Source organism: Leucoraja erinacea, chromosome 10, assembly GCF_028641065.1.
Source record: "Leucoraja erinacea ecotype New England chromosome 10, Leri_hhj_1, whole genome shotgun sequence".
NCBI classification, from domain to species: domain Eukaryota; kingdom Metazoa; phylum Chordata; class Chondrichthyes; order Rajiformes; family Rajidae; genus Leucoraja; species Leucoraja erinaceus.
Window position 1 is genome coordinate 29,173,416 of NC_073386.1, and position 26,750 is coordinate 29,200,165.

At 41.3% G+C, this 26,750-nt stretch overlaps 1 protein-coding gene across 2 annotated transcripts in view; it reads left to right on the forward strand.

Annotated features, from left to right (window-relative positions):
• tm2d1 (TM2 domain containing 1) overlaps positions 1–23,240 on the forward strand; it is a 42,051-nt gene extending 18,811 nt beyond the window's left edge. For both annotated transcript variants that reach the window (XM_055641836.1, XM_055641835.1), the window contains exons 6-8: positions 12,094–12,167; positions 16,399–16,529; positions 19,566–23,240. In XM_055641836.1, the coding sequence (XP_055497811.1) occupies positions 12,094–12,167; positions 16,399–16,509 (185 nt within the window). In that variant the 3' untranslated portion in view covers positions 16,510–16,529; positions 19,566–23,240. The remainder of the gene's footprint in view (positions 1–12,093; positions 12,168–16,398; positions 16,530–19,565) is intronic.
• Positions 23,241–26,750: the final 3,510 nt, after the last annotated feature.

Genomic DNA, 26,750 nt, shown 5'->3' on the forward strand with positions numbered 1-26,750 from the left:
GCACTGTTGCAACACGCACCTTAAACCCAATTTAATAATAAAGTGTGTCAATTTTTTTTTTTTACTTAATTATATACCTTAATGCAATGTGTTTTAGAAAGGTTATGCTTTAATTCTTGGTGACCAAGGACTAGATTTATGGTAAAAACCGCATTATGGACATCCGGTGGCACTGTTGCTAGCTGCCTCGGCTCGCACGGTCTGGCTGTCTTTTTAATTTTGTTATGTTTAGAGTGTTTTTTTTTAAGGTTTTTTTTCGGTATTTTTTTTCAATTTCATTTGGGTATTTCCAAATGCCGTTTCTGGCCATACGGGTAGGTTCACATAGGGTGATGGAAGGCCAAATAAACTTATCTCTCCACTTCTCCCCTCTCCCCCGATGTCAGAGTCGTCATAGCCCCCGGCTGGCGATGGCGATTGTCCCGCGGCCATTAAAGTCGTCTTGTCCTCCGCCTCCCCGCGGCCATTCCAGCCGCGCGAGGCAGTGATGTAGGCCCCGCCTCTACCCCGCAACTGGGCGGGACGCGGCTTTTCCGTTGCAGGAGCCCCGAAAAGCGGTCTCCCTCCAGGGAGCTTCAGCAGCGTGGTCCACAGACCACTAGAAACATCGCGGCAGCAACGGGCGATGCGCTCCTTCCAGACTCGGGCTCCGCGACGGCAACGGTCGCCCCCGGCTTCTTCCTGTTGGAGGCCGCTCCTCGTTGCGAGCTCCGACGAGTGCTCTCCAGGCAGGGAGAGATTCAAAAAGTTTCCCCCCCCCTGCTCCCCCAACATCACGGAGCTGTGGATGCGGACAGCTCCCGCTACGCGGAGCCGCGCCGCCGCGCCGGACTTTAAAAGCATCGCGGAGTCCTGGGGACCCAAGTCTTTCGCCGCGGGGATTGACGCGGCTTTTTCCTTCCGTCAGCACGAATGTCATCGCGGAACCAGCGCGGTCGCTGTGGACATCGGGAGCTGGGCCGCTGCTCCAACTTCACGGAGCTGTGAAAGTGGCCGACGAGCGGAGTCCTGGGACCCTTTGCCGGGGGTCGTCAGCACGAATCTCCGCCCAGCGCGGTCTGTGGACATCGGGAACCGTGGACTTCGGTTGAAGGTGGCCGACGAGAGGTTCCCGGCAAGAGGGCCTGAACATCAGGCCATCCGTGGCGGCAACTAAGGGGTGCTCAGGAGGCCCCGACCACGGGTGAACATTGGGGAACATCGGCGGGAAGGTTGACTGGTCTTTGGTTCCTTCCCCCACAGTGGGGAACTTTGGTGCTGTGTTGTGGACTACTGTGTTTTGTGTTTTTTTTATTTTTATTTTTTTTGTATGCCTGTAAGGGAAAAATAATTTTGTTGCCTCTTCATTGAAGACAATGACAATAAATTAAATCAAATCAATCAAATCAATCAAATCAAATCAAAAATCATTATACTAAGGGTTTTCAGAGTCATCATTATTCCAATATTTTCCTTACTATTTTGTTGAGATTTAAACCAATAATCCAAAGGTGATTGGGAAGTATTGAATCTCCCAATTCTTTTTTGTTTTATTCTGCCTTTTAAAAGCACAATTAAAAGAAAAAAATAATAACATTTTAAAAGTAACTTACTGTAATATTTGATGATAAATTTACTAGGCTTTCATGTTGATAATTGTACCATTTATACTTCATTACATTGAGTACAAATGAGTTTTAAATGATATGCAAAATTATACTTGCTTTTAGCAATCTTTCTACCCTAAAAAGATAATTGTCTATACTTGGATTATGATTTCTTCGGATGATATGAAAGGAAAATCAATTAAAAACAAGATTTTTTTTTAAAAGCACTTTTTTAAAAAACAATCTATTTCAACTATCTACAGTAAGCGTGTTCCACTTTTTCACCGTCTATTTTGAAAAAAATGTGATTCAAACTTTCTATTTACCGGTTTACTGGTAAATAATTCTTCAATGCAATTAGCTGTTCAGGCAGTTTATTGATGTAACTGATTAGCAGGTGTGAGATTTGATTAGAAAATAAAGGTTGTGCTTTGCTTAATGCAATCTGGGTATTTTAAGCTCTATTACATATTACATGGCTATGTAATCGAGGCGTATAGCTGATTACCTGAAAATCTGAGTGAGTGAGTGAGTGCATGCAGCACAGTGGCGAAGTGGGCCGCACAGTGGTGGAGTTGCTGCCTTAGAACACCAGTATGGCCGTATGGTCCTTGAAAGTCCGTGAAAGTCCTGGAATTTGAAACAATGTTTTTCAAGGCCTTGAAAGTTGGTAGACTTGCTGCCTCACACGCCAGAGATCTGTGTTCGATCCTGTCCTCGGGCACTGTCTCTGTTGAATTTGCACATTCTTCCCACATCCCAAAGACACATTGGGTTTGTAGGTTAACTTGTCTCTGTAAAATTGCCCCTAACGTGCAGGGAGCGGGTGAGGAAAGTGGGATAACAGGACTTGTGTGAATGGGTGGTAGACAAAAAAGCCCGAGAAAACCAGCGGGTGAGGCAACATTTATGGAGCGAAGGAATAAGCGACGTTTCGGGTCGAGGCCCTTCTTCACACTGATGTCTGGTGGTGGGGGCAGGAAAAGGAAAGGAAGAGGCGGAGATAATAGGCTGTGGGGTAGCTGGGAGGGGAAGGAGGGAGATAGCAAGGACTACCTGAAATTGGAGAAGCCAATGTTCATACAACTAGGGTGTAAACTACCCAAGCGAAATATGAGGTGCTGCTCCTCCAATTTGCAGTGGACCTCACTCTGGCCATGGAGAAGGCCCAGGACAGAAAGGTCAGATTCGGAATGGGAGGGGAAGTTGAAGTGCTGAGCCACCGGGAGATCAGGTTGGTTATTGCGAACTGAGCGGAGGTGTTGTGTGAAGCGATCACTAAGCCTGCTGAATAATCCAACCACATTTTTGTTTGGAAGTGGAAAGAAATAATAGAAATTGCATTCATTGCAACGTGTAAAAAGAGTTGAGATACTGTATTATAATTTTGCTGCATGTCATTGGGGTATATATCATGTCTTGATTGGTGAATATGGTTAGTTTTTGACTTTATTTGAAGCAGAAATAATATGTGAATGCTTCATTGAGCATAATTTCGACTGGTAATTATGCACTTCGTCCGAGCACATTATCGCACACGTCATGCACGTGTATCTTGTGCTCTTAGTCAGCAAATCTACTGCTGACCACTGTGCCTGCACGTCGCATGATTCACAACAAGCAGACATGAACTGTTGAATAACAAGTAATAGTCATAAATAGAAGGTATTCCATCTCACTCTGATTTTAAGTCTTCACAGAAGTGGGATGGGTCTTCGAGAGTCCGGGCTTAACCCTTGTCACAGGACAGACAACCTTTCAGTATTTGTTTTTCAAGTGGTCAGCAATGGCATTTAGCAGCATTGACTTTAGAGTCCCCAGCTATGTACTGAAAATCACTGTTGATCAGAAATTGAAAAGGCAGAGCAATGGCAGATGGCACACAATGTAAATATATGTGAGGTTGGATCCCCAGAAGACAAATTGGTATGTTCAATGGGCAGGACTCCAGAAACAGTGGATAAGCAATGTGATTTTGGTGCACAAATCAATTAAATATAGAACATAAATGTAAGCAATCATGGGGGCTAATGAGCAAATTAACCCGTTTTCCTCCAGAGGTTGGTGTTCAAAAGTAAAGGAATCACGTTTCAACTATATAGCACCTTGGAATCAATCTGGAGCACATTTAGTTTAAATCTCATGTTTATAATGAGCTATCAGCTTTGAAAGAGGCGCAGCATCTAACATTTGAACAGCAGTGTGCGTAGGGTTAAATTGGGGGTACATTTCATTTGTATATAGACAGATAAGAGGTGATCTGATTGAGATGCTTAAAATCACAGAAAGGCTAGATGGGGCAAATCTGGTGAAAATGTTTTCTTTAGTGGAGATGTTGAATGGGGATGACTTTAAGATTGGAGATTAGAGATTGGCTATTTAACAGTACAGGTACACAACCTTTTATCCGGTGATCCGGAAACCGAAAAATTCCAAAAACCGGCCATTTTTTCCAGGATGTCGTCTGCACACCAAAGCTCACATTTGGCGCCAAACTTGACCCGAAACGACCCACGGTCAACCCAGGCCTGTACTACTGTAGCGGCTGCCTCCTCCCCGGAGACCGGGGAGACACTTAAACATCTGTAAATCATTGCTTAAATGTTAGTCAGTTAGTTTGGAGGGCTTTTATGTGAAGGGGGGGGGGGGGGGGGGGGGGGGTTGAAGGGGTAAACTTTAATTCTTAGTCCCCTACCTGGTCGGAGAGGCGGGGAGCGGTCAATGCCTTACCGGGTCGCCGTGCAGTAAGCTCCGCAGCGCTGTGGCCATCAACTCCCAGCTGGGGCTGCGGGCGGCGCCGGTTGTAGCTCCGACCCCGGCAACTCTACCCCTGGCTGCGAGGCGCTCCAAATCCAGCGCCGCCCGCGGCCGGCGTCGCAGCGCTGGGATACCAGCGGGGAGCGGGCAATGCCTTACCGGGTCGCTGTGCGGTAAGCTCCAGGGCGCTGAGGCCGCCTTCTCCCAACATTCGCGGAGCTGGGGCTGCGGGCGTCCAGACGGAGCCCCCAGCTCCGCGATGTTGGGAGTCGCCGACCAGGTAGGGGACTAAGAATTAAAGTTTCCCCCTTCACCCACCCACCCCACCACCACATAAAATCCCTCCAAACTAACTGACTAACATTTATGCAATGATTTACAATGATTCCCCGGTCTCCGGGGAGGAGGCAGCCGCTCCAGACTTTTCAAGCCGCCCACGCTACCTACCTAATCTACGCTAAAAATCTTCCATTCGAAAATCCGAAAATGTCCGAAATCCGACAAGTGTCTGGTCCCAAGGCTTTCGGATAAAAGGTTGTGCACCTGTAATACCAAGAAGCAGATTTTTGGAAATCTGGAGCTCAATGACCACAGTGATGATATTTGTTTTAAAATGTTTGCACTTGAAATTGATAAATTGAACAAAGGAATCAAGGGCTATTCAATTCAATGATAGAACATTCAGAATAGTTAATGATTCTGTGGCTTTGAACTGTGTTCATATGCAGTCAACAAGAAAAAAACGTCACTTTTTTATTTTATTTCTTTTAATTTGTTTAATCTGTCTGCAAATTTCCATATATTTGGAAGTAACGGATAATATTTGTGTTAGTTTTTACCGATAACTATCCCCTCTTCATGCTTTTCCTATTTATTCTGTTCTGCTTAATATATTCAAATATTTCACATTCATGCTCCTTTTTCCATAAATGAGCTATTAGGACCTAATTGTAGATCTTTCTGTAAGCTAACATTGTACCTTTGTAGATCTTCCTGTACCCTAACATTGCAGCAATATTTTCAGGTACCTATTAACTTGAAATCTATGTATAATTTTGCAAAGGTTACATTCCAATAGACATTAGGGGCAGGAGTAGGCCAGTCTGCCCAACGAGCCAGCACTGCCATTCAATATGATCATGGCTGATCATCCCCAATCAGTACCCCATTCCTGCCTTGACTCCGCTGTCTTTAAGAACCCTATCTAGCTCTCTCTTGAAAGTATCCAGAGAACCGGTCGCCGCCGCCATCTGAGGCAGAGAATTCCCCAGACTCACAACTGTGTGAAAAAGTGTTTCCTCATCTCCATTCTAAATGGCTTACCCCTTATTCTTAAACTGTGGCCCCTGGTTCTGGACTCCCCCAACATCGGTGTCCTGTTCCAATGTAGCATTTTGGTGTACTGTTCCAATGTAACAGGCCACCAAACCCTCTGTTTATCTGGATGTTCTCTGCATTTTATACACCAGTGCTAAACTAATAGGTGCCCTTTTGTACACTTAGTTCTGCTTTTGCAGTTGTTCAGATTTGCAATTTAAACTTTCATTAGTTAAGGCAGCCAGTACGTGGCCAAATAAACTTCTGCACAGAACTAAAATAGCAGCACGTTTCTGTAAGCTACAAGTTCAAACATGTTCATCTTAAATGGTTCTCCACGTTGCTTAACAGAGCATTACAGTGGATTGCAAAAACAAATATATTGAACATCATTTTGCATGAAGGCACATGATATAATTTCAAGGCAAATGGTTTTCTTTCATCAAAGGTTTGTAGTTAAACAAAAATTTAATACATTTCTAGCTTTTATCACCATTACAAAATACTTTCAATTGTTAGACACTAAATGCTGGATTAACTCAGCGGGACAGGCAGCATCTCCAGATAGAAGGAATAAGTGACCTTTCGGGTCGAGACCCTTCTTCAGACTGAGCCAGGGGGGAGGGAGACACAAAGATATGGAAGGGTAAAGTATGAAAATGGAAGATCAAAGTGGATGACATTCGAGGAAAATGTAGAATAGATCATTGTTAGCTGTGGGAAGATGACAGCGGGGTGTATAAAGATAAAATTTAATCATGAGGACAGTCAGACTGGTCGGGATGGGGGAAGGATGGAGAGAGAAGGAAAGCAAGGGTTACTTGAAGTTAGAGAAATCAAATTCATATCGCTGGATTGTAAGCTGCCCGTGAAATATGAGGTGCTGTTCCTCCAATTTGTATTGGGCCTCACTCTTGCAGTGGATTCTTGCCCAGGATAGAAAGGTCAGTATGGGAATGGGAGAGGGAGTTAATGTGTTTAGCAACCGGGAGATTGTGTGAGTCAATGTGGACTGAATGGCATAGGTGTTCAGCCCAACGAAAAATGCTCCTATTTCCCATGTATTGACCTGGTCTCGAATTAAATACTTGAGATCTTGCATAATGCAGGAGCCTTTGATGATGTAAATGGGGCATGTGGATGACCCAGAGCAAATGGCATCCATACAATTACCTTGGATGCTCAATAGATAGCAAAGCCAGATGCTCATGGGCACCTCTCAATGTTATCCGTGTTTCTGAATATTCTTGAAATTTGAAAGCATTTTTAGAAAAGTTATTTGAAATGAGATTAACAATTGAAAAAAACATATTGGAATCAGCTTTTAACATAAAACATTACTAAGCACTTTGAAATAGTAAAACATATTCAACCAACCAACTTGCTTTATTTTCCCTTTATTCCTTGTTAAAAAAAATGCCATTTCAGACATTGGACTTGTGGATCCCACATCTGGTCTGACCAAAATGTGATTTCTCCATTGAGAATTACTGCAAACTTCTGCTTTACTGTTGGAAACTGTAGCAATTCCATGGAGGGAATATAACTGGGAAAGCACAAAGCACAACCAGAAAGGTCATGATTTCTGCATTCAGATGGGATGCAGAAAACCTGTAGACAGCTGCTTGGAAAGTTGCATGTAGTTGCAAAGTGATTAAAAAGTGATTAAAGTTGCAAAGAACACAAAACAAGTTGTATGATATTTGCTGGGTATGTAGAAAGATTAGCATGGGCAAATGTACAGCAAAATGTACAGTGAGATCAGTCAGAAGAAGAGTCTCGACCCAAAAAGTTGCCTATTCCTTCTCTCCATAGATGTTGCCTCACCCGCTGAGTTTCTCCAGCATTTTTGTCTACCTTTGATTTTTCCAGCGCTGCAGTTCTTTCTTAAACGTGAAATCAAAGTAATATTTTGTCTGCTTTCAGAGCAAACAACCCAAAAAACTTAATAAAGAGAACCAAACAGCCAGTGTAAATGAGGAATATAAATGCAAAAAGTATGGGTAAAGAAAAACATCTTTGATGTCCCTCGGACTAACCTTGACCGGACTTTGCTGTCTTTACCTTACAATAAACGTTAATCCCTTATCATGTATCTGTACACTGTACATGGATTGATTGTAATCATGGATTGTCTTTCTGCTGACTGGTTAGCACACAATTAAAAGCTTTTCACTGTACCTCGGTACACATGACAAACTAAACTGAACTGAACTAGAGAAGTTAGTCGGAACACCAATAAATCCCAAGAACCTGATAATGTATTACCAAATTTTTGAAAGAGGTGATTATAGCGATAGTGGATGCCCTGGTTATGTTCAAACATGTTGTAGATTTGAGAATGGTTCATGCAGATGAGGGTAGCAACTGTAAAGTCACTATTTAACCAAGAAATTATCAAGAAAATGGGAAACTATTCATCTGTTTGCTCAACATTGGTCGTCGAAAAAATGCCAAAATCTGTATTAAAAAATATAATGTCAAGGCATTTAAAAAATAATGCATACGCATTAATTTAGGAGTGGCAGTGGGTGCTTGTCCCCAGAGTCTGTTTTGCCATTTATTAATATCATTATCTCTAATAATATCAACTTTGCATTCCAGTAATACTGCCACATCATCTTTCACCCCCTTGCTTAGAATTTGTGTCCCGAAAAATATACAGAGACTCGCATTAATATGACTTAGCAAAGTCAACTTTGATTTATGAAAGAGAAATTTGACTAACCTGTTAGAGTTTTTTAGGGTTGGATCTAGTAGAGTAGATGAAGGATAACCAATGGACATTTGTTTTGAGACTTTCCAGACTCTCAATAAGGTCCCACACAGGAAGTAGCTGAACAATTTTAATTACAGTTACAAAGTCTCCAAATTGTATGCATTGTAATGCATACCATTTTTCATTATGGCATGAGGATAAGTCAGGATATTGGTAATGATGACGATGCAGAGGACCTTCAAAGGGACAAAATCAGTGAGCAGCAATACAGCAGGTGGAGAAAAAGGGAAGATTGCCATTTTGCTTTAGAAAAACCAATAGTCCCAGACTGCAAATGAAAGGTATATTGGTGATAACTATGCAATACAAGAGAAGTACTGGCATGTGATAGGACGAGGGAGAGTTCTTAGTGTACAGTACAACAGAAGTAAGAGCATCATGTTCCTAATGTAATTTAAAATGAAAGCGGGGAAGGGACTGCAACTCAGAAGGGAAGAAGAGATACATTGCTATAGGTATGAATAGAAATAACTTATTGCACTAAGGTCCAATTGATCAGAGGGTATGGAGCAAGAGAGAAGGGGGGGGGCATTTTATGTGGAGTTCCTAGGGAAATAAGATAATATAGTTATGAAGATAATATTTGGCTATTCTGGAAAAAAAGGAGATAATTTCAGTAAAGCTCTATTGGTTCCATGTTGTAAAATGTATAATTCTTTGACAGGTCCTTGCATGCTTCTTTTTTGGATTGAATCCAAAATCTCTAGGGTGAACATCCCATCAAATCTTACCATATTGGCTATGATAGCACACACTCAAGTGAAAATTTGGCTGTGCTTTTAAACAGAGAACACAAAATGTGTATAGACTACTTTGCTGACTTGTACAAAATAAACTACTCACAATATACAGTGCATTCAGAAAGTATTCAGACCCGTTCACTTTTTCCACATTTTGTTATGTTACAGCCTCAATCAAAAAATGATTCAATTCATTTTTCTATATCATCAATCTACACACAATACCCCATATTAAAAAAAGTGAGAACAGGTGTTGAGAAATTTTTGCAAAGTAATTAAAAATAAATAACTGAAATATCACATTTACATAAGTATTCATACCCTTTGTTGAGGCACCTTTGGCAGCAATTACAGCATCAAGTGTTCTTGGGTATGACTACAAGCTTGGCACACCTGTATTTGGTTAATTCTCCCATTCTTCTCTGCAGATCCTCTCAAGCTCTGTCAGGTTGGATGGGGAGCGTCGATGCACAGCTATTTTCAGGTCCCTCTATAGTTGTTCGATCGGGTTCAAGTCCAGGCTCTGGCTGGGTCACTCAAGGACATTCACAGACTTGTCACGAAGCCACTCCAGCAATGTCTTGGCTGTGTGCTTAGGGTCGTTGTCCTGTTGGAAGGTGAACCTCCGCCCCAGTCTGAGGTCCAGAATGCTCTGGAGCAGGTTTTCACCAAGGATCTCTCTGTACTTTACTCCTTTCATCTTTCCCTCGATCCTGACTGGTCTCCCAGTTCCTGCTGCTGATAAACATCCCCACAGCATGATGCTGCCACCACCATGCTTCACCGTAGGTATGGCATTCGCCAGGTGATGAGCGGTGCCTGGTTTCCTCCAGACGTAACGCTTGGCATTCAGGCCAAAGAGTTAATTCTTGGTTTCAAAAGACCAGAGAATCTTGTTTCTCATGATCTGTGAGACCTTTAGGTGCCTTTTGGGAAACTCCAAGCGGGCTGTCATGTGCCTTTTACTGAGGAGTTGCTTCTGTCTGGCCACTCTTCCATAAAGGCCTGATTGGTGGTACCGCAGATATAGATGTGCTTCTGGAAGGTTCTCCCATCTTCACAAAGGAACTCTGGAGCTCTATCAGAGTGACCATCGGGTACTTGGTCACCTCCCTGACCAAGGCCCTTCTCCCCCGATTGCTCAGTTTGGCAGGGCGGCAGCTATATGAAGAGTCCTGGTGGTTCCAAAGTTCTTCCATTTAAGAATGACGGAGGCCACTGTGCTCTTCGGGACCTGCAATGCTGCAGAAATTGTTCTATACCCTTCCCCAGATCTGTCTCGACACAATCCTGTCTCGGAGGTCTATGGACAATTCCTTAAATTCCATGGCTTGATTTTTGCTCTGACATGCACTGTCAACTGTGGGACCTTATATGGCCAGGTGTGTACCTTTCTAAATCATATCCAATCAATTTAATTTACCACTTGTGGACTCCAATCAAGTTGGAGAACCATTTCAAGGATAATCAATGGAAACAGGATGAACCCAAGCTCAATTTTGAGTGTCATAGCAAAGGGTCTAACTACTTATGTAAATGTGATATTTAATTTATTTATTTGTAATTACTTTGCAGAAATTTCTAAACACCTGTTTTCGCTTCATCATTCTGGGGTATTGTGTGTAGATTGAAGATTTAAAAAAATAATTTAATCAATTTTAAAATAATAAAAAAAAAAAATGAAATGATTCAATTAATTGTCATTGTCAGTGTACAGTACAGAGACAACGAAATGCATTTTTAGCATCTCCCTTGAAAGGGAGACACAGGGCGTCGCGGTGTGCCCGCGCCTGCCGCCGTAATTACATTCCAAAATAAGGCTGTAAAGTAACAAAATGTGGAAAAAGTAAAGGGGTTTGCATACTTTCTGAATGCACTGTATTTGACATCTCATGGGACATCAGAAATGTATTTATCATTGCTGCTTAAAAAGGTGACAGACAACCCAACTGATCTTTCTTGTCTGGCATATCAAAGGAATGTTAAATTAAATCAAAGGTAGACAAAAATGCTGGAGAAACTCAACGGGCGAGGCAGCATCTATGGAGCGAAGGAAATAGGCAACATTTCGGGTCGAAACCCTTCTTCAGACTGATGCTGAGATTCTACAGCATTTTTGTCTACCTTCGATTTTCCAGCATCTGCAGTTCCTTCTTAAACATTAAATGAAATCAAACATGCCTAGATTTGAATTTAATCTTGCTTATTATCTATATATTCAATATTTTTGCTTCTTCGTAATTCTGCCCAGTTTAAAATCCAAATCGTTATATACAATCCCTCCCATGCAATCTGAGAATTATTCCTCTTTTTTTATTTTCCTGACATCTCCAATATTAGCGTACCCTCCCTGGATCATAAACCCAAGTGTGATAGTTAACTTTTGACTTAGATCAGCAATTTATAATCTTCAAATTGATGGCATTGAATGATTTACAATGTAGGTGGTTAATCAGACCAAGTACAACATATTTTATTGTTTTATTTAATGTTCTAACACCCTGGTTAGCCAGATATATCTTAATGATCTTGGAACAATTTGGATTGTCACAACGATTAGTAGTTTTCATTTCTGCTTATTTCACTACTGCTTGATCACAAATCTGTACAAGTTAGTTTCATAAATTACCTTTTAATCTATTCGATTGCATAGAAGCTATGATGCCAAAACTGTTATCTTTATCTACTTAACTTAAATGTACTTTATTTATTTTTGCTGTGGTATAGAAAAAATATTTTTACTGGTGTCCACAATGGAAGTATTCATGTCTTTTTATAATGAAGCAGTGGTAGCTATCTAGTTGGAAACTGTGGGTGTTGGACGTTTTGTGGCAATGTTCAGCCAACTAAGTACACGTTCATCTGTGATGTACATAACACAAGTATTTACTAAGTCAATTTGTTTTCTCTCCAGGTTTGTTAAAATTCTGTACTGTTGGATTTTGTGGAATTGGCAGTCTTATTGACTTTGTTTTCATCTCTGTACAGGTGAGTTGGTGGCCAGCAGCTTGTACCCTGCCATTGTACTTGTAATTTAAATTGTTAAAAAAGATTGTTTATGCAGAGCATCTTGTTAAGGCATGGCTAAATTCAACGTGTGGATTTGCAGTAAATTGTGTAAATTGGATAAACAGGGATTTCTATTCAACTTCAACCTAAATTATGGTCATACAAGATCAAATGCATATCCTCTATCTTGCATAATTAAACAAAAATAATTTGGGGAATGGTTGTACTTGTGTTTACTTTTTCAGTAGTTTAGAGATACAGCATGGAAACAGGCCCTTCAGCCCACCGGGTTCGCACCAACCCGCGATCCCCACACATTAACACTATCTCACACAGATCGGGAACAATTTACATTTATACCAAGTCAATTAACCTACAAACCTGTACGTCTTTGGAGTGTGGGAGGAAACCGAAGATATTGGAGAAAACCCACACAGGTCACGGGGAACACGTACAAACTCTGTATAGACAGCACCCGTAGTCAGGATCGAATCCAGGTCTCTGGCGCAGAAAACCAGCAACTCTACCACTGCTACTGTGCCGTCATAATAATATTAAAAATTAAAGCTAATATATAGTGCCCCAAAGTCTGAACTATCTTGGTTCATTGAGACCAAGAGAAGATCTGGGCTGTGCAATGCAAAATTAATTCAATTGCTAATTATTAGGCCCTTAACTTTATATAATACTAGTCATAAATAATAAAATATTTTAAATCTACATAAATTGGGAAGCCCATCACCCCATCAGCCGTCGCATACAACACATCATCCTCCGACATTTTCATAATCTCCAATGGGTTCCCACCACTAGTCACATCTTCCCATCTCCACCCCCTTTCTGCTTTCCGCAGAAACCGTTTGTTTCGCTCATCTCTTCCTATCCAAACATTCCCTCCCCTGACTTTCCCCTGCAACCACAGAAGATTCAAAACCTGTCCTTACACCTCCTCCCTCAATCTCATCCAGGGAACATAACAGTCATTTCTGGTGAGGCAGAGGATTTCTTGCACCTCCTCCAACCTCATCTACTGTGTGCTCCCGGCGAGGCCAAGTGTAGACATGGCGCTCGTTTTGCTGAACACCTACAGTCTGCCTTGGCCCACGTGATCTCCCAGTTGCCAAACATTTAAACACCCCTTCCCATTCCCATACTGACCTTTCTGTCTCAGGTCACAGCCACTGTCAGAGTGAGGCCACAAGCAAATTCATATTTTGCTTGGGCAGCTTGCAACCCAGTGGTGTGAACATTGGTTTCTCTAAATTCAAGTAACTCTTGCATTCATTCCCCCCTCCCCCCTCAGCACTAATCTGAGCAGCTCAACATGATCAATTCAATTTCAGAATGGAATCTACATTTGGTTACTCAACTTCCAAAGTATCCTTTTTTCTGTATATGATCCAAATATAAATGTTATTACAAACATGAAAAGTAAGGATCTGGTTTTATGGTTGGCCTTTAGGAATTTTGGTGAACCACCAGATGTTTTCTATGTTGTTTACATATGGCTGTAAAATTTCACACTCTAGCTAATACCAGATGCTATGGGTAATATAGCCAGATAAAGAAATATTTCAAAACATAAATCAAAATTCCACTTTTTAGGGATATAGTACCACATTTTGTCATTGGCAGAATATAATGTTGCAATTGTGGATGTGTAACCAAGTAAGAGGCTACACAATAAAATGGGTTAGAGACAGATAGGTATGAGAGCTACGTGTAATAAATGTCATGAATTTGAATCTGCATTTTCAGGACAAAGACTGAAAATGTATCAAATAGCAAAACCTTTAATGGAGTGGAGGATAGCGCATTACTTATACAGAAACATTAATCTGTAAAAACAAAATTGAAGACAGTAAGAAGAAATACTAAAAAAGAGCAGTGATATTTTGCACTTAAATACTAAGTGCAGTAAATTAGTACAATCTGAGGCAGTCTATTCCTGCATGCACCAAAATAAGGTTGATGTTGATGGTAGTTAAGATAATATTGATCTACTTTTCAGTATTTCAACTATAAATTGGTATGCAAATTTAATCATTTGACAATTGAATAGCAGAACACATTTATTAATAAAGTTGACTGGAGAGAAAGCTTCCATGTGCATTTTAATAACAATTTTTTTTTAAATTTGAGGATGTGAACGAGATTGTAGTTAGATGTGCTAAATTTGAGTTATTCACGTCTGAAACAATTTCTGCAGTTATTGAATTGAATTGAATTGAATCCTTTATTTGTCATTCAGACCTTTCGGTCTGAACAAAATGTAGTTACCTGCAGCCTTACATGTAATAATAAACAACACACAATAAACACAAATTAACATCCACCACAGTGAGTTCACCAAGCACCTCCTCACTGTGACTGAGGCAAAACCCCTTAGGGTTCAAGTCTCTTCCCGGGGGTGGTCGAAGCTGCTGCGCCCTCCAGTCCAGCGGACGCAGGTTGCATGGGAGCTCCGCAGGCATCAACCTGTGGGGTGCGAGCTGCCGACGATGTCATCCAGCGGGCGCAGCGGTTGCCCCGGGAGCTCCGGAAACAGGCATCAACCTGTGACACCGGAGCTCCCGACGATGCCCCGCACCGGGCCCGCCCCCCCCACGGGAGCGTCTCAGGTCCGCGCCGGGCCACCCACCGGAGCAGCGTCTCTCAGCCCCGCACCGGGCCGCCCTCACGGGAGCGCCTTCCAGCCGGGAGCCGGTCCGCCCTCACAGGAGTGTCTCAGCCCCGCGCCGTCCACCCTCACCGGAGCGCCGAGTCGTGCCGCTGCCCGAACGCCGCCGCAGCTCGAAGACGGCCAGCCTCGCGTTGGTAAGTCCTGGCTGGCTCTACTTCCGGATCCTCGAAGTCGGTCGCAGGTTGGAGGCCGCCAGCTCCGCCATTAGGCCTCAGCTCAGACGGGGGGAAGAGAAGGGGGATACGACAAGAAAGTCGCATTCCCCCGAAGGGAGAGACAGAAAGCCCTGTTTCACCCCCACCCCCCCCCACACACACACACACATAACACAACCTAATAACCAAAAGTTTAACTGAACAAGACAAAAAAAACAACACAAAAAAGTAAAAACAGACAGACTGCAGGCGAGCCGCAGCCGTTTCACAGCGCCGGAATTGAGAGCGTGCCTCTATAACTATTTCAAGGGAAATTAAATAAATAATTGCAAAAGAATATGGAATATTATTAAAGAGTGCACATCTATAAAAAGGACCTTTGAAACATGAAAATGTCACTGACAAACTTAGGTTGTACAGGAGGGTAAAACATATAGCAATCCGATGAATTTCATTGACCCAGGATGCGGGTTTGAGGTAGATAACTGCATTTCAACTGCACAAAATGAAAGGAAATCGAGGGGCATGGTGGCGCAGCGGTAGAGTTGCTCCCTTACAGCGCCAGAGACCCGGGCTCGGCCCTGACTACGGGTGCTGTCTATACAGAGTTTGTACATTCTCCCTGTGGCCTGCATCAGTTTTCTCCGGGATCTCTGGTTTCCTCCCACACTCCAAAGACGTACTGGTTTGTAGGTTAATTGGCTTGGTATAATTGTAAATTGTCACTCGTGCATGTAGGATGGTGTTAATGTGTGGGGATGCTGGTCAGCGTGGACTCGGTGGGCCGAAGGGCCTGTTTCCACGCTGTATCTCTAAACTAAAAAAAGAATAGGAATAGGCAAGTTAACCCCTCAAGCCTGTCATGCCGTCCAATATGATCGTGTTGATCTGCCCCAGGCCTCACCTCCTCGTCAATGCCATTTCCCTATAACGGTCAATTCTCTGATCTTTAAAAAAAACAAACAATTTTCTCTTTAAATACTCCCCAATGATCTCGCCTCCACAACCATCTGCAATAGAGATTAACCACACTCTGTAGGAAAGAGTTCCAAAGTACCTCCGCGTTAAGTGACCGTGCAATAGATAAATGGCTTCTTTCACTGCAGTTAGCTTTATGCTTTTTACTAATTTTTTTCTGCATTATAATAATTTGAGAATTTGAAGTACCTACTAAAGAAGAGTGCCACCATTATCAAACGTTTTTATGGATAAAGCAAGTATCTGCTGAAAAATGGATCACTGCATAAATATTAAAGCTAGTTTTAATTAAAAACAGCATGAGCCCAACATGTCATCTTTCCAAATGCTTTTTTTGTAAGTAATACGAAGTTAATGGAACTGACGGATTTGTTTTTTAAAATAATCTCCCTAGATTGTTGGCCCTGCAGATGGCTCGAATTACATCATAGATTACTATGGAGCGAGACTTACCAGATTAACAATAGACAATGATACATATCGAAAGAGACAAACTGATATGTGAGCCTGAAGTGTCCAATTCTGGTAAGTTTCTGTTTCTCGACGTGCAATTTTTGCGCTTGTAATTTTAAATGATACTCCAGTTAACAGCTTTTTTCAGAATTTCTCTTCGAACATCGTGCAACATGGCTGACAACAGCAGAAACTTATAATTTGGCAAATAGATAAAACCTGTACCTCATTTATAGAAAAAAGATGTTCTGATGCTTGATGTTCAAATGACATCATTAATGTCGTTGGAGAATTTCTGAATATTTATGCAAATCCTTTTTGGTAAAAGATGTAAATTAAACCTCTTTAACAAAATTATTAGTCATGTACAGCACTTTGTGGCAACAGTGGTTGTTTTTAAAGTGCTCTATAAATAAAGTTATTATTATTATTATGATTAAAGGTAAATATTGTCCAGAATCGATTAAAACCTTTTTTGTTACATGCAGATTTTTGCAGTTGCTTTTAATTAAAACTACGTCTAAAGGTGGATGTCACATGGTCCTGAGTACGCCCTAGCATTCTGAAAGAGGTAGCTGTAGAGATTGTGGAGGAATTAGTAGTGATCTTTCAATAATCACTAGAATCAGGAATTCCACAGGACTGGAAAATTGAAAATGTCACTCCACTGTTTAAATCGAGAGTGAGGCAAAAGAAAGGAGTGTTTAAAAGCTCTGGGCCTGTGCTCACTGCAGTTTAGAAGGATAAGGGGGGATCTTTAGAAGATTGAGGGGGGATCTTATAGAAACTTACAAAATTTTTAAGGGATTGGACAGGCTACCCGATGTTGGGGAAGTCCAGAACAAAGGGTCACAGTTTAAGGATAAGGGGGGAATCTTTTAGGACCGAGATAAGAAAAACATTTTTCACACAGAGAGTGGTGAATCTCTGGAATTCTCTGCCACAGAAGGTAGTTGAGGCCAGTTCATTAGCTATATTTAAGAGGGAGTTAGATGTGGCCCTTGTGGCTAAAGGGATCAGGGGGTATGGAGAGAAGGCAGGTACAGGATACCTAGTTGGATGATCAGCCATGATCATATTGAATGGCGGTGCAGGCTCGAAGGGCCGAATGGCCTACTCCTGCACCTATTTTCTATGTTTCTATGATCTCATTGAAACCTACTGAATAATGAAAGGCCTATACAGAGTGGTGTGGAAAGGATCTTCAAGGTCTTACCATGTGTGGAACCAATTTAAACTTTACTGTGTGATAAGTAAACTTTATACTTGCATACTTACACCACCTGCAACTAATTTGCAAGAGGTTGTAGGAGGACAGGGGAGTGAGTAAGGATGAGGATATTATTGTATTTTATAGTTGTATTTTGGCCACTTGCTACAGCACCAATGATTGAGCTTACTGGCTCCTGCTTGTGGTGCGAGCAGGGGACAATGCTGTTGTTGTTTCTCTGTAGCACCTTGTTTTGAAAGAGAAAGGGAATGGTATCATTGCATCGTGTAGGAAGGAATTGCAGATGCAAGTCTGCACCAAAGACAGACACAAAATGCTGGAGTAACTGAGCGGGACAGGCAGCATCTCTGGATAAAAGGAATGGGTGATGTTTCGGATCGAGACCTTTCTTCAGACTGGGTCATTGTATCATTGTCAAGCAATATGTTTAAGTGACATGGCTGCTATGACTGAATGATCGGCGGTGTGTATAGACTGTAAAAGGTGAGTGGAGGCTGTGGTGAACAGGAGTACTAGATGCGAGACTTGCCTAGTTAGACATTGTTGGCGGATAAATGATGGGAGTGTAGTGCTTCAAGCAGTCTGATATTTTTTAATCTTGAAAATTGGCATTTAAATCTTGAAACTCAACTGCTTGTTTACAGCAGGCTGAGTATTGTAATCTTAGTAATTAGCTGATAATTCAAAAATGGGGTGCAGACTGCAAACAAAGCATTGGGCATAGTTTAGTCCCACATTGGAATTCACACGCATATTTTCCTAATTACTCTCCAAGGCCAATACATTTGGAGAAACTTGAGAGAGAACCTTTTGTTTATTTGTTCGCTGGATGTGGGTGAAGCTGGCAAAGTCGGCATTCATTGCAATTTGTTCATTGACCCCGAGTTGGGTTTGTTTGCTAAGACAGTTAAGCAGATAGTGAAGCATTAATCACATTTCTACCGAATTAGGATATTAAATAAACCAGTGCTGGTAAGCAAAGCTGTTTATTTTCCCTGGAGAACATCAGTATTTTTGCAGCAATACTGTATATAGTTTCATGGTCCTATTACTTAAAATAGCTTTATATTTCATATTTATTTAATTTCTTGAATTTAAATCGCTCAGTATCTGAAGTCTTGACACCAGATTAATAGCCTAGGCCTTTCAATACTAGTCTGGCATGCTGACATATCCCAGAGACACAACTAAGAGTGTTGATAATGAAACAAGCTAGTCTATTAATATTTTCTAAAAGTAAAGTACAATGTATTTGCTTGAAGACATTTTATTTCATCCACTCTGGAATTCAGTATCAACACAAAACAAAGGCAAAAGACAAACTTCTACTTGCTCCTGACATATATGTTCACCCTACCCCTCAGGAAGAGACCAGATATACCTGTGTGATTTCTGTGAGACAGACTTCTACAGTATTTGAATAAAGGGCACTGGTCCAATACCAGCATACAAATAACTGCAACTTGTTCAAATTCATGTTGAATTGTTCTTTACAATTAGCAAAGAAGAGAGATTTTGATGTAAACCATATGGCAGCACTTGAACCAATGGCAAAAAAAAAGTCCTAATTTAAAAAGTAAATGGCTGCAGTTGCGGAAAATCTGAAATAAAAGCAGTAACCAGTAGGTCAGGCAGCATCTGTGGGGAGTGAAACAAAATTAATATTTCAGTTCTATCTGGGGAAGGGTCCCAACCTGAAACGTTACTTATCCATGATCTCCAGAGATGCTGCGTGACCCGCTGAGTTACTCCAACACTTTGTGTCTTTTTTTGTAAACTAGCATCTGCAGTTCCTTGTTTCTATTTTTAACATTTCAGTTTTATGATTTTTAATTAGAAATGGACCTAAAACTTTAACCCTGTTTCTATCTCCACAGGTGCTGCCTGACCTTACAAGATTTCCAATATTTTATGTTTTTATTTATGTTCTAACCTAGTGCTATCCAATTGCTCCTCTTCATCATGTACGCCAAAAATTATAAACTCCCAGTTCAAGCAATAAATAATGTCTGGAAAGTGAAATAATACGAAGACTTTTACAAATCATTCAGTTTTCATATTTTTCTGAATAATTGCTGTGGGTTTAACTCTGGTGTCAAGGATTATATTCTTAGTTTTTTATGCTCTCTGAGCAACTCGTCAATAATTGTTTTACCTTAATATAAAATTAATGTGTTTAATGACAGTAAGAGTTCAAAGCACTTTAAAACTAATCTGTTTCCTCCTCCCACTTTGAGCACCATTCATAGATGTTAAAATTTTAGTCACTTATGTTCAACCAATATATCCTTTTCATTTTATGAATACTACTATTTGGCCGATAAAATGGATTGATAATTTCTCCATCCAGTGATTTCTGCCGCAACACTTATAAATATTTATGTTAGGTTAAATGATGTAATGGTGAGAACAAAGAGGTGAAGTTCCCATGTAGACAAATGTGCTGGAGAAACTCAGCGGGTGCAGCAGCATCTATGGAGCAAAGAAAATAGGCAACGTTTTGGGCGTAACCCTTTTCAGACTGATGTAGGGTGGGGGGAGTGAGGGGGGGGGGGGGTGGAGAAAGGAAGAGGAGGAGCCAGAGGGCTGAGGGAGAGCTGAGCAGGGGAGGAGACAGCAAGGGCTACTAGAAAATGGAGAAGTCAATGTTCATGCCGCTTGGCATGAAGTTCCCATGTGTCTGGTCTCCCAATATAAATCGAGGAGGACTGACCTGTTATATGCTTGCTCAGTATGGAGGCAGATAGAAAATTATTGTCAGGGCTGTTTTTTATTTATGGCAACATATTGATAATTGTAAGGGGTGCATGCTGTCTATATCATTGTTGGCACTAAAGTCATACTAAAATGAATCACATTAACCATGACAATATCGGATGCAAATAACGTTTTTCACTGTACACATGATAAAAATATACCATTCCCCACCAATGGCACTTTCTATACAAATAAACATTTCCTGTACATGTACCTCACCAAATGTTTTTTAATTATTGTTATTGTACACTTCCTCTGACAACTCATTCCATCATTAGGTTGTTTCTTAAGATAGGAATTATAAATTATCACACAACTGGCTTTATTTAGTTCAGTTGATAGTTCTTGTTATGGATAGAAAATATTTTTATGATACAGGTAGTAAATGGCAGGAAGTGAAAGTATCGCATGCTAATGCACAGAAACTTTCTCTTCAGGTTTCAGTTACATCAGTTAAGCAAGTCTTAGATGAATCAGCAGAGGGCACTCACAAACTGTTCACAGGACTTATTGTAAGAATGAAGAATTCTTCCACGAATTCAGTCTTCAGCTTTATGCCAATGTTTTAATTTTAATTCTGTTATTCTAATTTTCACAAATATCTTCTTTTTTGAATTAAACCTTTATTAAAACTGAAAACTACTGCCAGGGAGAGAGGTTATGGCTGTGCTGAGGCCTGGGCCTTATTTGAATCTGTTTGATAAGCTGCAGATGTCAAATGGGCATCCTGAGACAGCTTTCCAGTACTGAGCATAGCAATGCTGGCTGGACAGAGCGTAGTAGCAGCTGCAGGATGGATGCAATGATCAGAAAGTATCAAAATGATGCTTTGGTTAAGTTACCCTTGTTGCAATCCCGGGGCCTAGACTAACAGTACAGAGAGCCAACTTCAAATCTCACCACAACAGCTGTGGATTTAAATTCAGTGCATAAACTGAACTTTGCAACAATAACCAGTCTTGGTAATTATGACCACAGAACTACTGGATTGTCATAAAAATCCATGTGGTTCACTAATGTCCTTTAAGGGAGTAAATCTGTCAGGTCTGACCTGTATGTGACTCGGGCCCTCCTCAATGACTCTTAAAAACACTCTCAAGTCTCTCATTTGTAACCACCTTCTCAAGAGACATTGAGGGCTGGGCAATAAAAGGTGCTTTTGCCTGCAATTCCCCAAATTCTGAAAATTGAATAAAAAAAGGAATAAGGGATTGTTTGGATTGGCCGCACATGCAGTATTTCTGAGGGGCATAGAAAAGTACTCATGCCCCTCAGAGAAATTATAATAATTTGATGCAGATATTCCACACCTTCTCTGCTTCAAATTAGTAATTCTAAACTTCATCCAAAACTGACTATGCATTCATTTGTGAATAGGCAATTCTAAGTAGGCCATTAAATATGAATTGAAAAAAGTAACAATTCAGTTTATAAAGTCCCTTTCATAACCTAGGGCATCTGAGCTGCTTTACAGGAAAGGAACTACTCTTGTTGCTGTAATGTAGGGAACATGTCACCCAGTTTGAGCACAGTGAGTTGCTATGAATGGCTAGGACATAAATTACTAGTTCATCAGTTTTGGTTGAATAGTGCAGTTGGATCTTTAGCCTCCTGGAAGTGCAAATGGGGCTTTGTTTTTATATATCTTCCGAAAAATGGTACCTTCCGCTGTGCTGCAATTCCTCAATGACGCTGTATCGTACCACTTGACACTTTAACTTTTTAATCAATGTTGAGAATTTTGAAGCATTCCAATGATATCCCTACTATAAAATTTTTATGCTAAAAATCTGACTGCCACCTTTTTCTTTTTTTTTTACTTTGCAGCACGTATGATATATGCTTATTTCAGTAAATAGATTTCTAATTTTGAATGTGACTAGAATTTAAGATGAAAGATAATTTAGTGAAAGGAAGCTTTTTATGTAATATGTCTTGCATTCCTCAAACCATACGCCCTCCTCCACCAACCACATCAGATTCTTTCTTTCGTTTTAAATAGATCCCTCTGAGGAAAACCATCCACAAATATTCAAACCAACAAAAATCAAACTGGTCTGTTTCCAAAATAGATGCTACTAAAATGAGCACAATTTGGCATTAATCCCAGAGCAAATATATAACAGTGAAGCTAAGTGCTGATGCTGGGACTGGTCAAAGTGCTCGTCTTGGTGTCTAGGACTAATTGCAGCTAGAGGCAGACCCATTCACCCTCGGGAATTAAATGTGTACATTTTTCCTTGAAAGTGCTCTTTCAATACAGATGATTTGCAGTAAATAATAAAAGGGCTGAACCAGTATCTGGTGAGAACATGTTTTAATTTTAGTTTTGCTAAGTATTAATTAAAAAAAACAACAGTACTTTTATGATGTCTATCCTTAAACGTTGCTGGTCCACGTTTAATAGGTTTGGAATTTAGCTTCATTTTTCGCTCTCGTTGGGCGTAGGCGAGAGAATAAGAAGAGAGTAAAATGTTGCCTTGCAAAAATTAGTAAAAGAGCTGGAGAGAAAAAATAAATATTCACATGCAAAAACGTATTAATTTTCTGAATTCGTTTTTGGGAACCTGAAAATGTGAAGATAAGAGATTTCAAAGCAACTTATGAAATGAAACTGGACTTGAATTAAAGAGAAGTAATCTTCATATTTAGGTTTATTATTGTCACGTGTACCGAAACCAGTAAAAAGCGTTTGTTGGCATGCTATTCAATCAAATCAGCTAATACCATACATGAATGCAGTCAAGCCAAAAGTAAGTACAACAGGTAGAGCAAAGAGAAATATATCAGAGTGCGGAATATAGTTTATTAGCATAGTAGCATAACAGTTCCAGAGTAAAAGTCCAATGTCCACATTGAGGTAGGTTGGAAATCAGGAATGGACCCTAGCTTATGGAAATTTGATAACAGAGGTGAAGCAGTTGTTTCCAAGTGGTGGTATGCACTGTCAGGCCTTAGTATCTTCTGCCCAAAGAGAGCAGGGAAAATGTATTGATTATGTTGACTACTTTCTCAAGGCAGCGTCAGGTGTAGATGTACTCGATGGTGAGTAGTCTGATCTACGTCACAACTCTCGTCACAACTCTACAATTTCTTGTGGTCTTGGGCAGGACTGTTCCCAAAACAAGCAGCGATGCAGCCCAACAGTACGCTTACTGGGCTACGTCCTTGCCCGGGTGCTACAATCCACGGGCGCCCTGGGGGATTTCCGGGATTGTTGGGCACCGCGGGGGTTTGAATGCATCCTTGACAAGGAGTGTAAGATAGTCTTATAATAGTTTTATCGTTTGTCGTGCATTATGATGGTGGGTTCTGTTTTGTTTTTTTGCTGTACTGTATATATTATTTTAATATTTGAATAAATATTTTTGATTTAAAAACAAAACAAATAATAAAGAAAATAATTTAAAAAACTCAAAAAAAATCTGTATGCTTATTATGTGACATCCATAGAAGTTGGTGCAGTGATGCCATCTGCTAAAGTGTCGATTGAATTAGGAGGGAAGCAAACCCTCCAGGGTTATGGAGGGAAGATGTTGTGTTTGGGGCTTAATTGGAAAGTTATTTTGCAGAGATGGCTAAATGATTGATAAGATTCTGATTATAGAAACATTTTTTTCAGTGACCCCATCCTGGCTTTCTCCATTCCAGTTTATCTATATATTACTAAAACTCTCATCTTGTTCGTTTCTACATCTGTGTGTCTGACTGCTCCTGAAATTACGCCAAAACGGTACACAATAGTGCTACAATTTTTGGACCACCTTACTCACAATTGTGGTGTATCAAGTTTATTTCAGATTGATGGTATATTTTACAAATTATTCACATTTTGAACTTTACAAAATCCAGTTTGAGAAAAATCAGTTCAAGTTGCAGTGGCAGTTAGCATCTATGATGTCACAATGGGATTTAATTTACATAAACTGTCCGTCAACAGTATTCCACCCAGTGCAATGAGAGATTTGTTACATTGTTGTAAGGAGAGGGAGAGGGTGGGGGAGGGGAGGAGAAATGTTATTTAAACATTGTCTTTAGTGGGGGAGTGGGATAGGGGAGAAGTGAGGAGTGGGGGAGCACGGAGATAGAAGGAGAGGAGGGGGGTAGGGAGGGGAGAGGGGTTATGGATGGAGGGAGGGAGTGACTGAGGGTAGGGGAAAGGAGACAGGGAGAGGTGAGGGAGGGAGTGGAGGAGAGGAAGTTGAGAGGGGAGAGAAGAGGGAGGGTGAAGAGGAGGGTGAGGGATTGTTGGGGGATGTGTGGGAATGGAGGAGGATAGGGGTAGGAAGAGGGATGGCGAGGCACAGTTGGGGAGGGTTGCCTTGACTCACATCACAACGGGGATCTCTGGTGTCACATTGGGAACCCGTCAGTTGGAGGGTTATGGGTGAGGTGGATATTGCGTTTGGGGACCAGCCCTCCCGTGTGACAGGGATCCAACGGGTCCCACTTGGTCTAGTATCTATCTATATTACTAAATCTCTGTTCTTGACCGCTTTTGGCCTTCTGTGCTGCGATTTCCGAGAGAACGCAGCGACCTACAGCCGTCATTTTTTGCCACCTTCGTCAGAGCCCCCTCCGCCGCATGTGTGCCGAGGATTTTTCCCATTGATGAAAAATTACAGAGATATTAATGTTTTTACACAATTCCCCATTCTCTCTGCTGGCCCTGCTGGAGGAAGGGGGAGGAACTATGAAACCAGGAAGTGATGTGCCTCAATCACTCTGCAACTTGGAGGACACTCTGAGCTCTGAATGACACTGAACAAATTTCCCCAGATTGATGGTATATTTTACATTATTTACATTTTTAACTTTACAAATTCAAGTTTAAGAAAAATTTAGCAGCTATTGGGATCCAAATCCTCTTGTAACAAAGTTGCAGTCCTGGAAAACTCAGCCCTACCAGCAAGTTTTTACCCTTTAAAAACAGAACAGGAGGTGGAGGGAGTGCTTGGGGGAGTCAGGGGAAGTGGTATTTCATTCTTTTTTAAAGTTCTGGTGGTGGTTTGTGTCAAGTTTCGTTCAGATTGATGTTATATTTTACAAATTATTAACATTTTTAGCTTTCCACAATCCCACTTTGAGAAGGATTTCAAATCTGCACTGGCAGCTAGCAGCTATGACGTCACAATGGGATTGTAGCCCAACCAGCTACAATGTTGCTATCCCAGGACACTGAATCCTTGGCTGCAAATGTCCTTCAGGGGAAGAATCTGCCAGCCTAACCCAGTACATATGTGATTGCAAAGCCTTTTAATTGCTCTCTAAATTGAAAGTTTAATGATTAGATTTGGATAACAAAAGATGACCTTGTCGGTGGCACCTACTTCACATTAAAGAATAAAAAATATTAGTGCAATTGCATTTTTTTAAAGTTTAAAATGAGGGAGGGTGAAAAAACGAGCCGATCTGCACAGTTGGGGGCAATGGTTGAGTGGTGGAATATTGTATTGGGGGAACGGGGTTGCGTTGGGGAAACGTATGAGTGGTGGAATCTTACGTTGGGGAACGGGTTGTGTTGGGGGACCAGGCCTCCCGTGGGGGCTATGGATGAGTGGTCGAATATTGCGTTGGGGGAATGGGTTGCATTAGGGGACCTGGCCTCCCGTGTGACAGGGACCCAAGGGGTTCCACTTGCATATTATTAAAACTCATCTTGTTTGTTTGTATGGGTGTGATCCCAAAACTACACCAAGGTGCACGATTACTCACCATTGTCCTGTGGTGTTCTGTGGCAAGTTTCGATCATATTGATGATATATCTTACGTTGTTCACATTTTAAACTTTACAAAAACCACTTCCACTTGCACTGCCCGTTAGCAGCGTGTGACGTCACAATGGGATCCTGAATCTAATTTACATTAAAAATAGCTTTATTCAATAGTTTTATTCAAATTCTTCCGATTTCATTCGCAATGCGTCACAATGGAATCCCGATACTCATTTACATAATAAATCGCGGTTTAAAAAAACCCTCATTTTTAATCAAAGTTTTGGGGGGAGGTTTCATTTACAAAAAAAACAAATGATTTTCATTGTGGGGGGGAGGGTGGGATAGAAGGTTTCAATTACAAATGAAATTGCGTTTTTCATTGTGGGGGGTGGGATAGGGGGGAGGTGACGAGTGGGGGAACAGGGGGATAGAGGAGAGAAGGGGGTAGGGAGGGAAAGTTGGGGGAGGCGAGGAGCAGCAGAGTGGGGGAGATAGAGGGAGGGGGGAGAGGAGGGGGCAGGGGGATAGAGGGAGAGGGCAGAGGGGGGGGGGGAGGGAGGAGGGGGGGGGGGTGAGGAGGGAGATTGG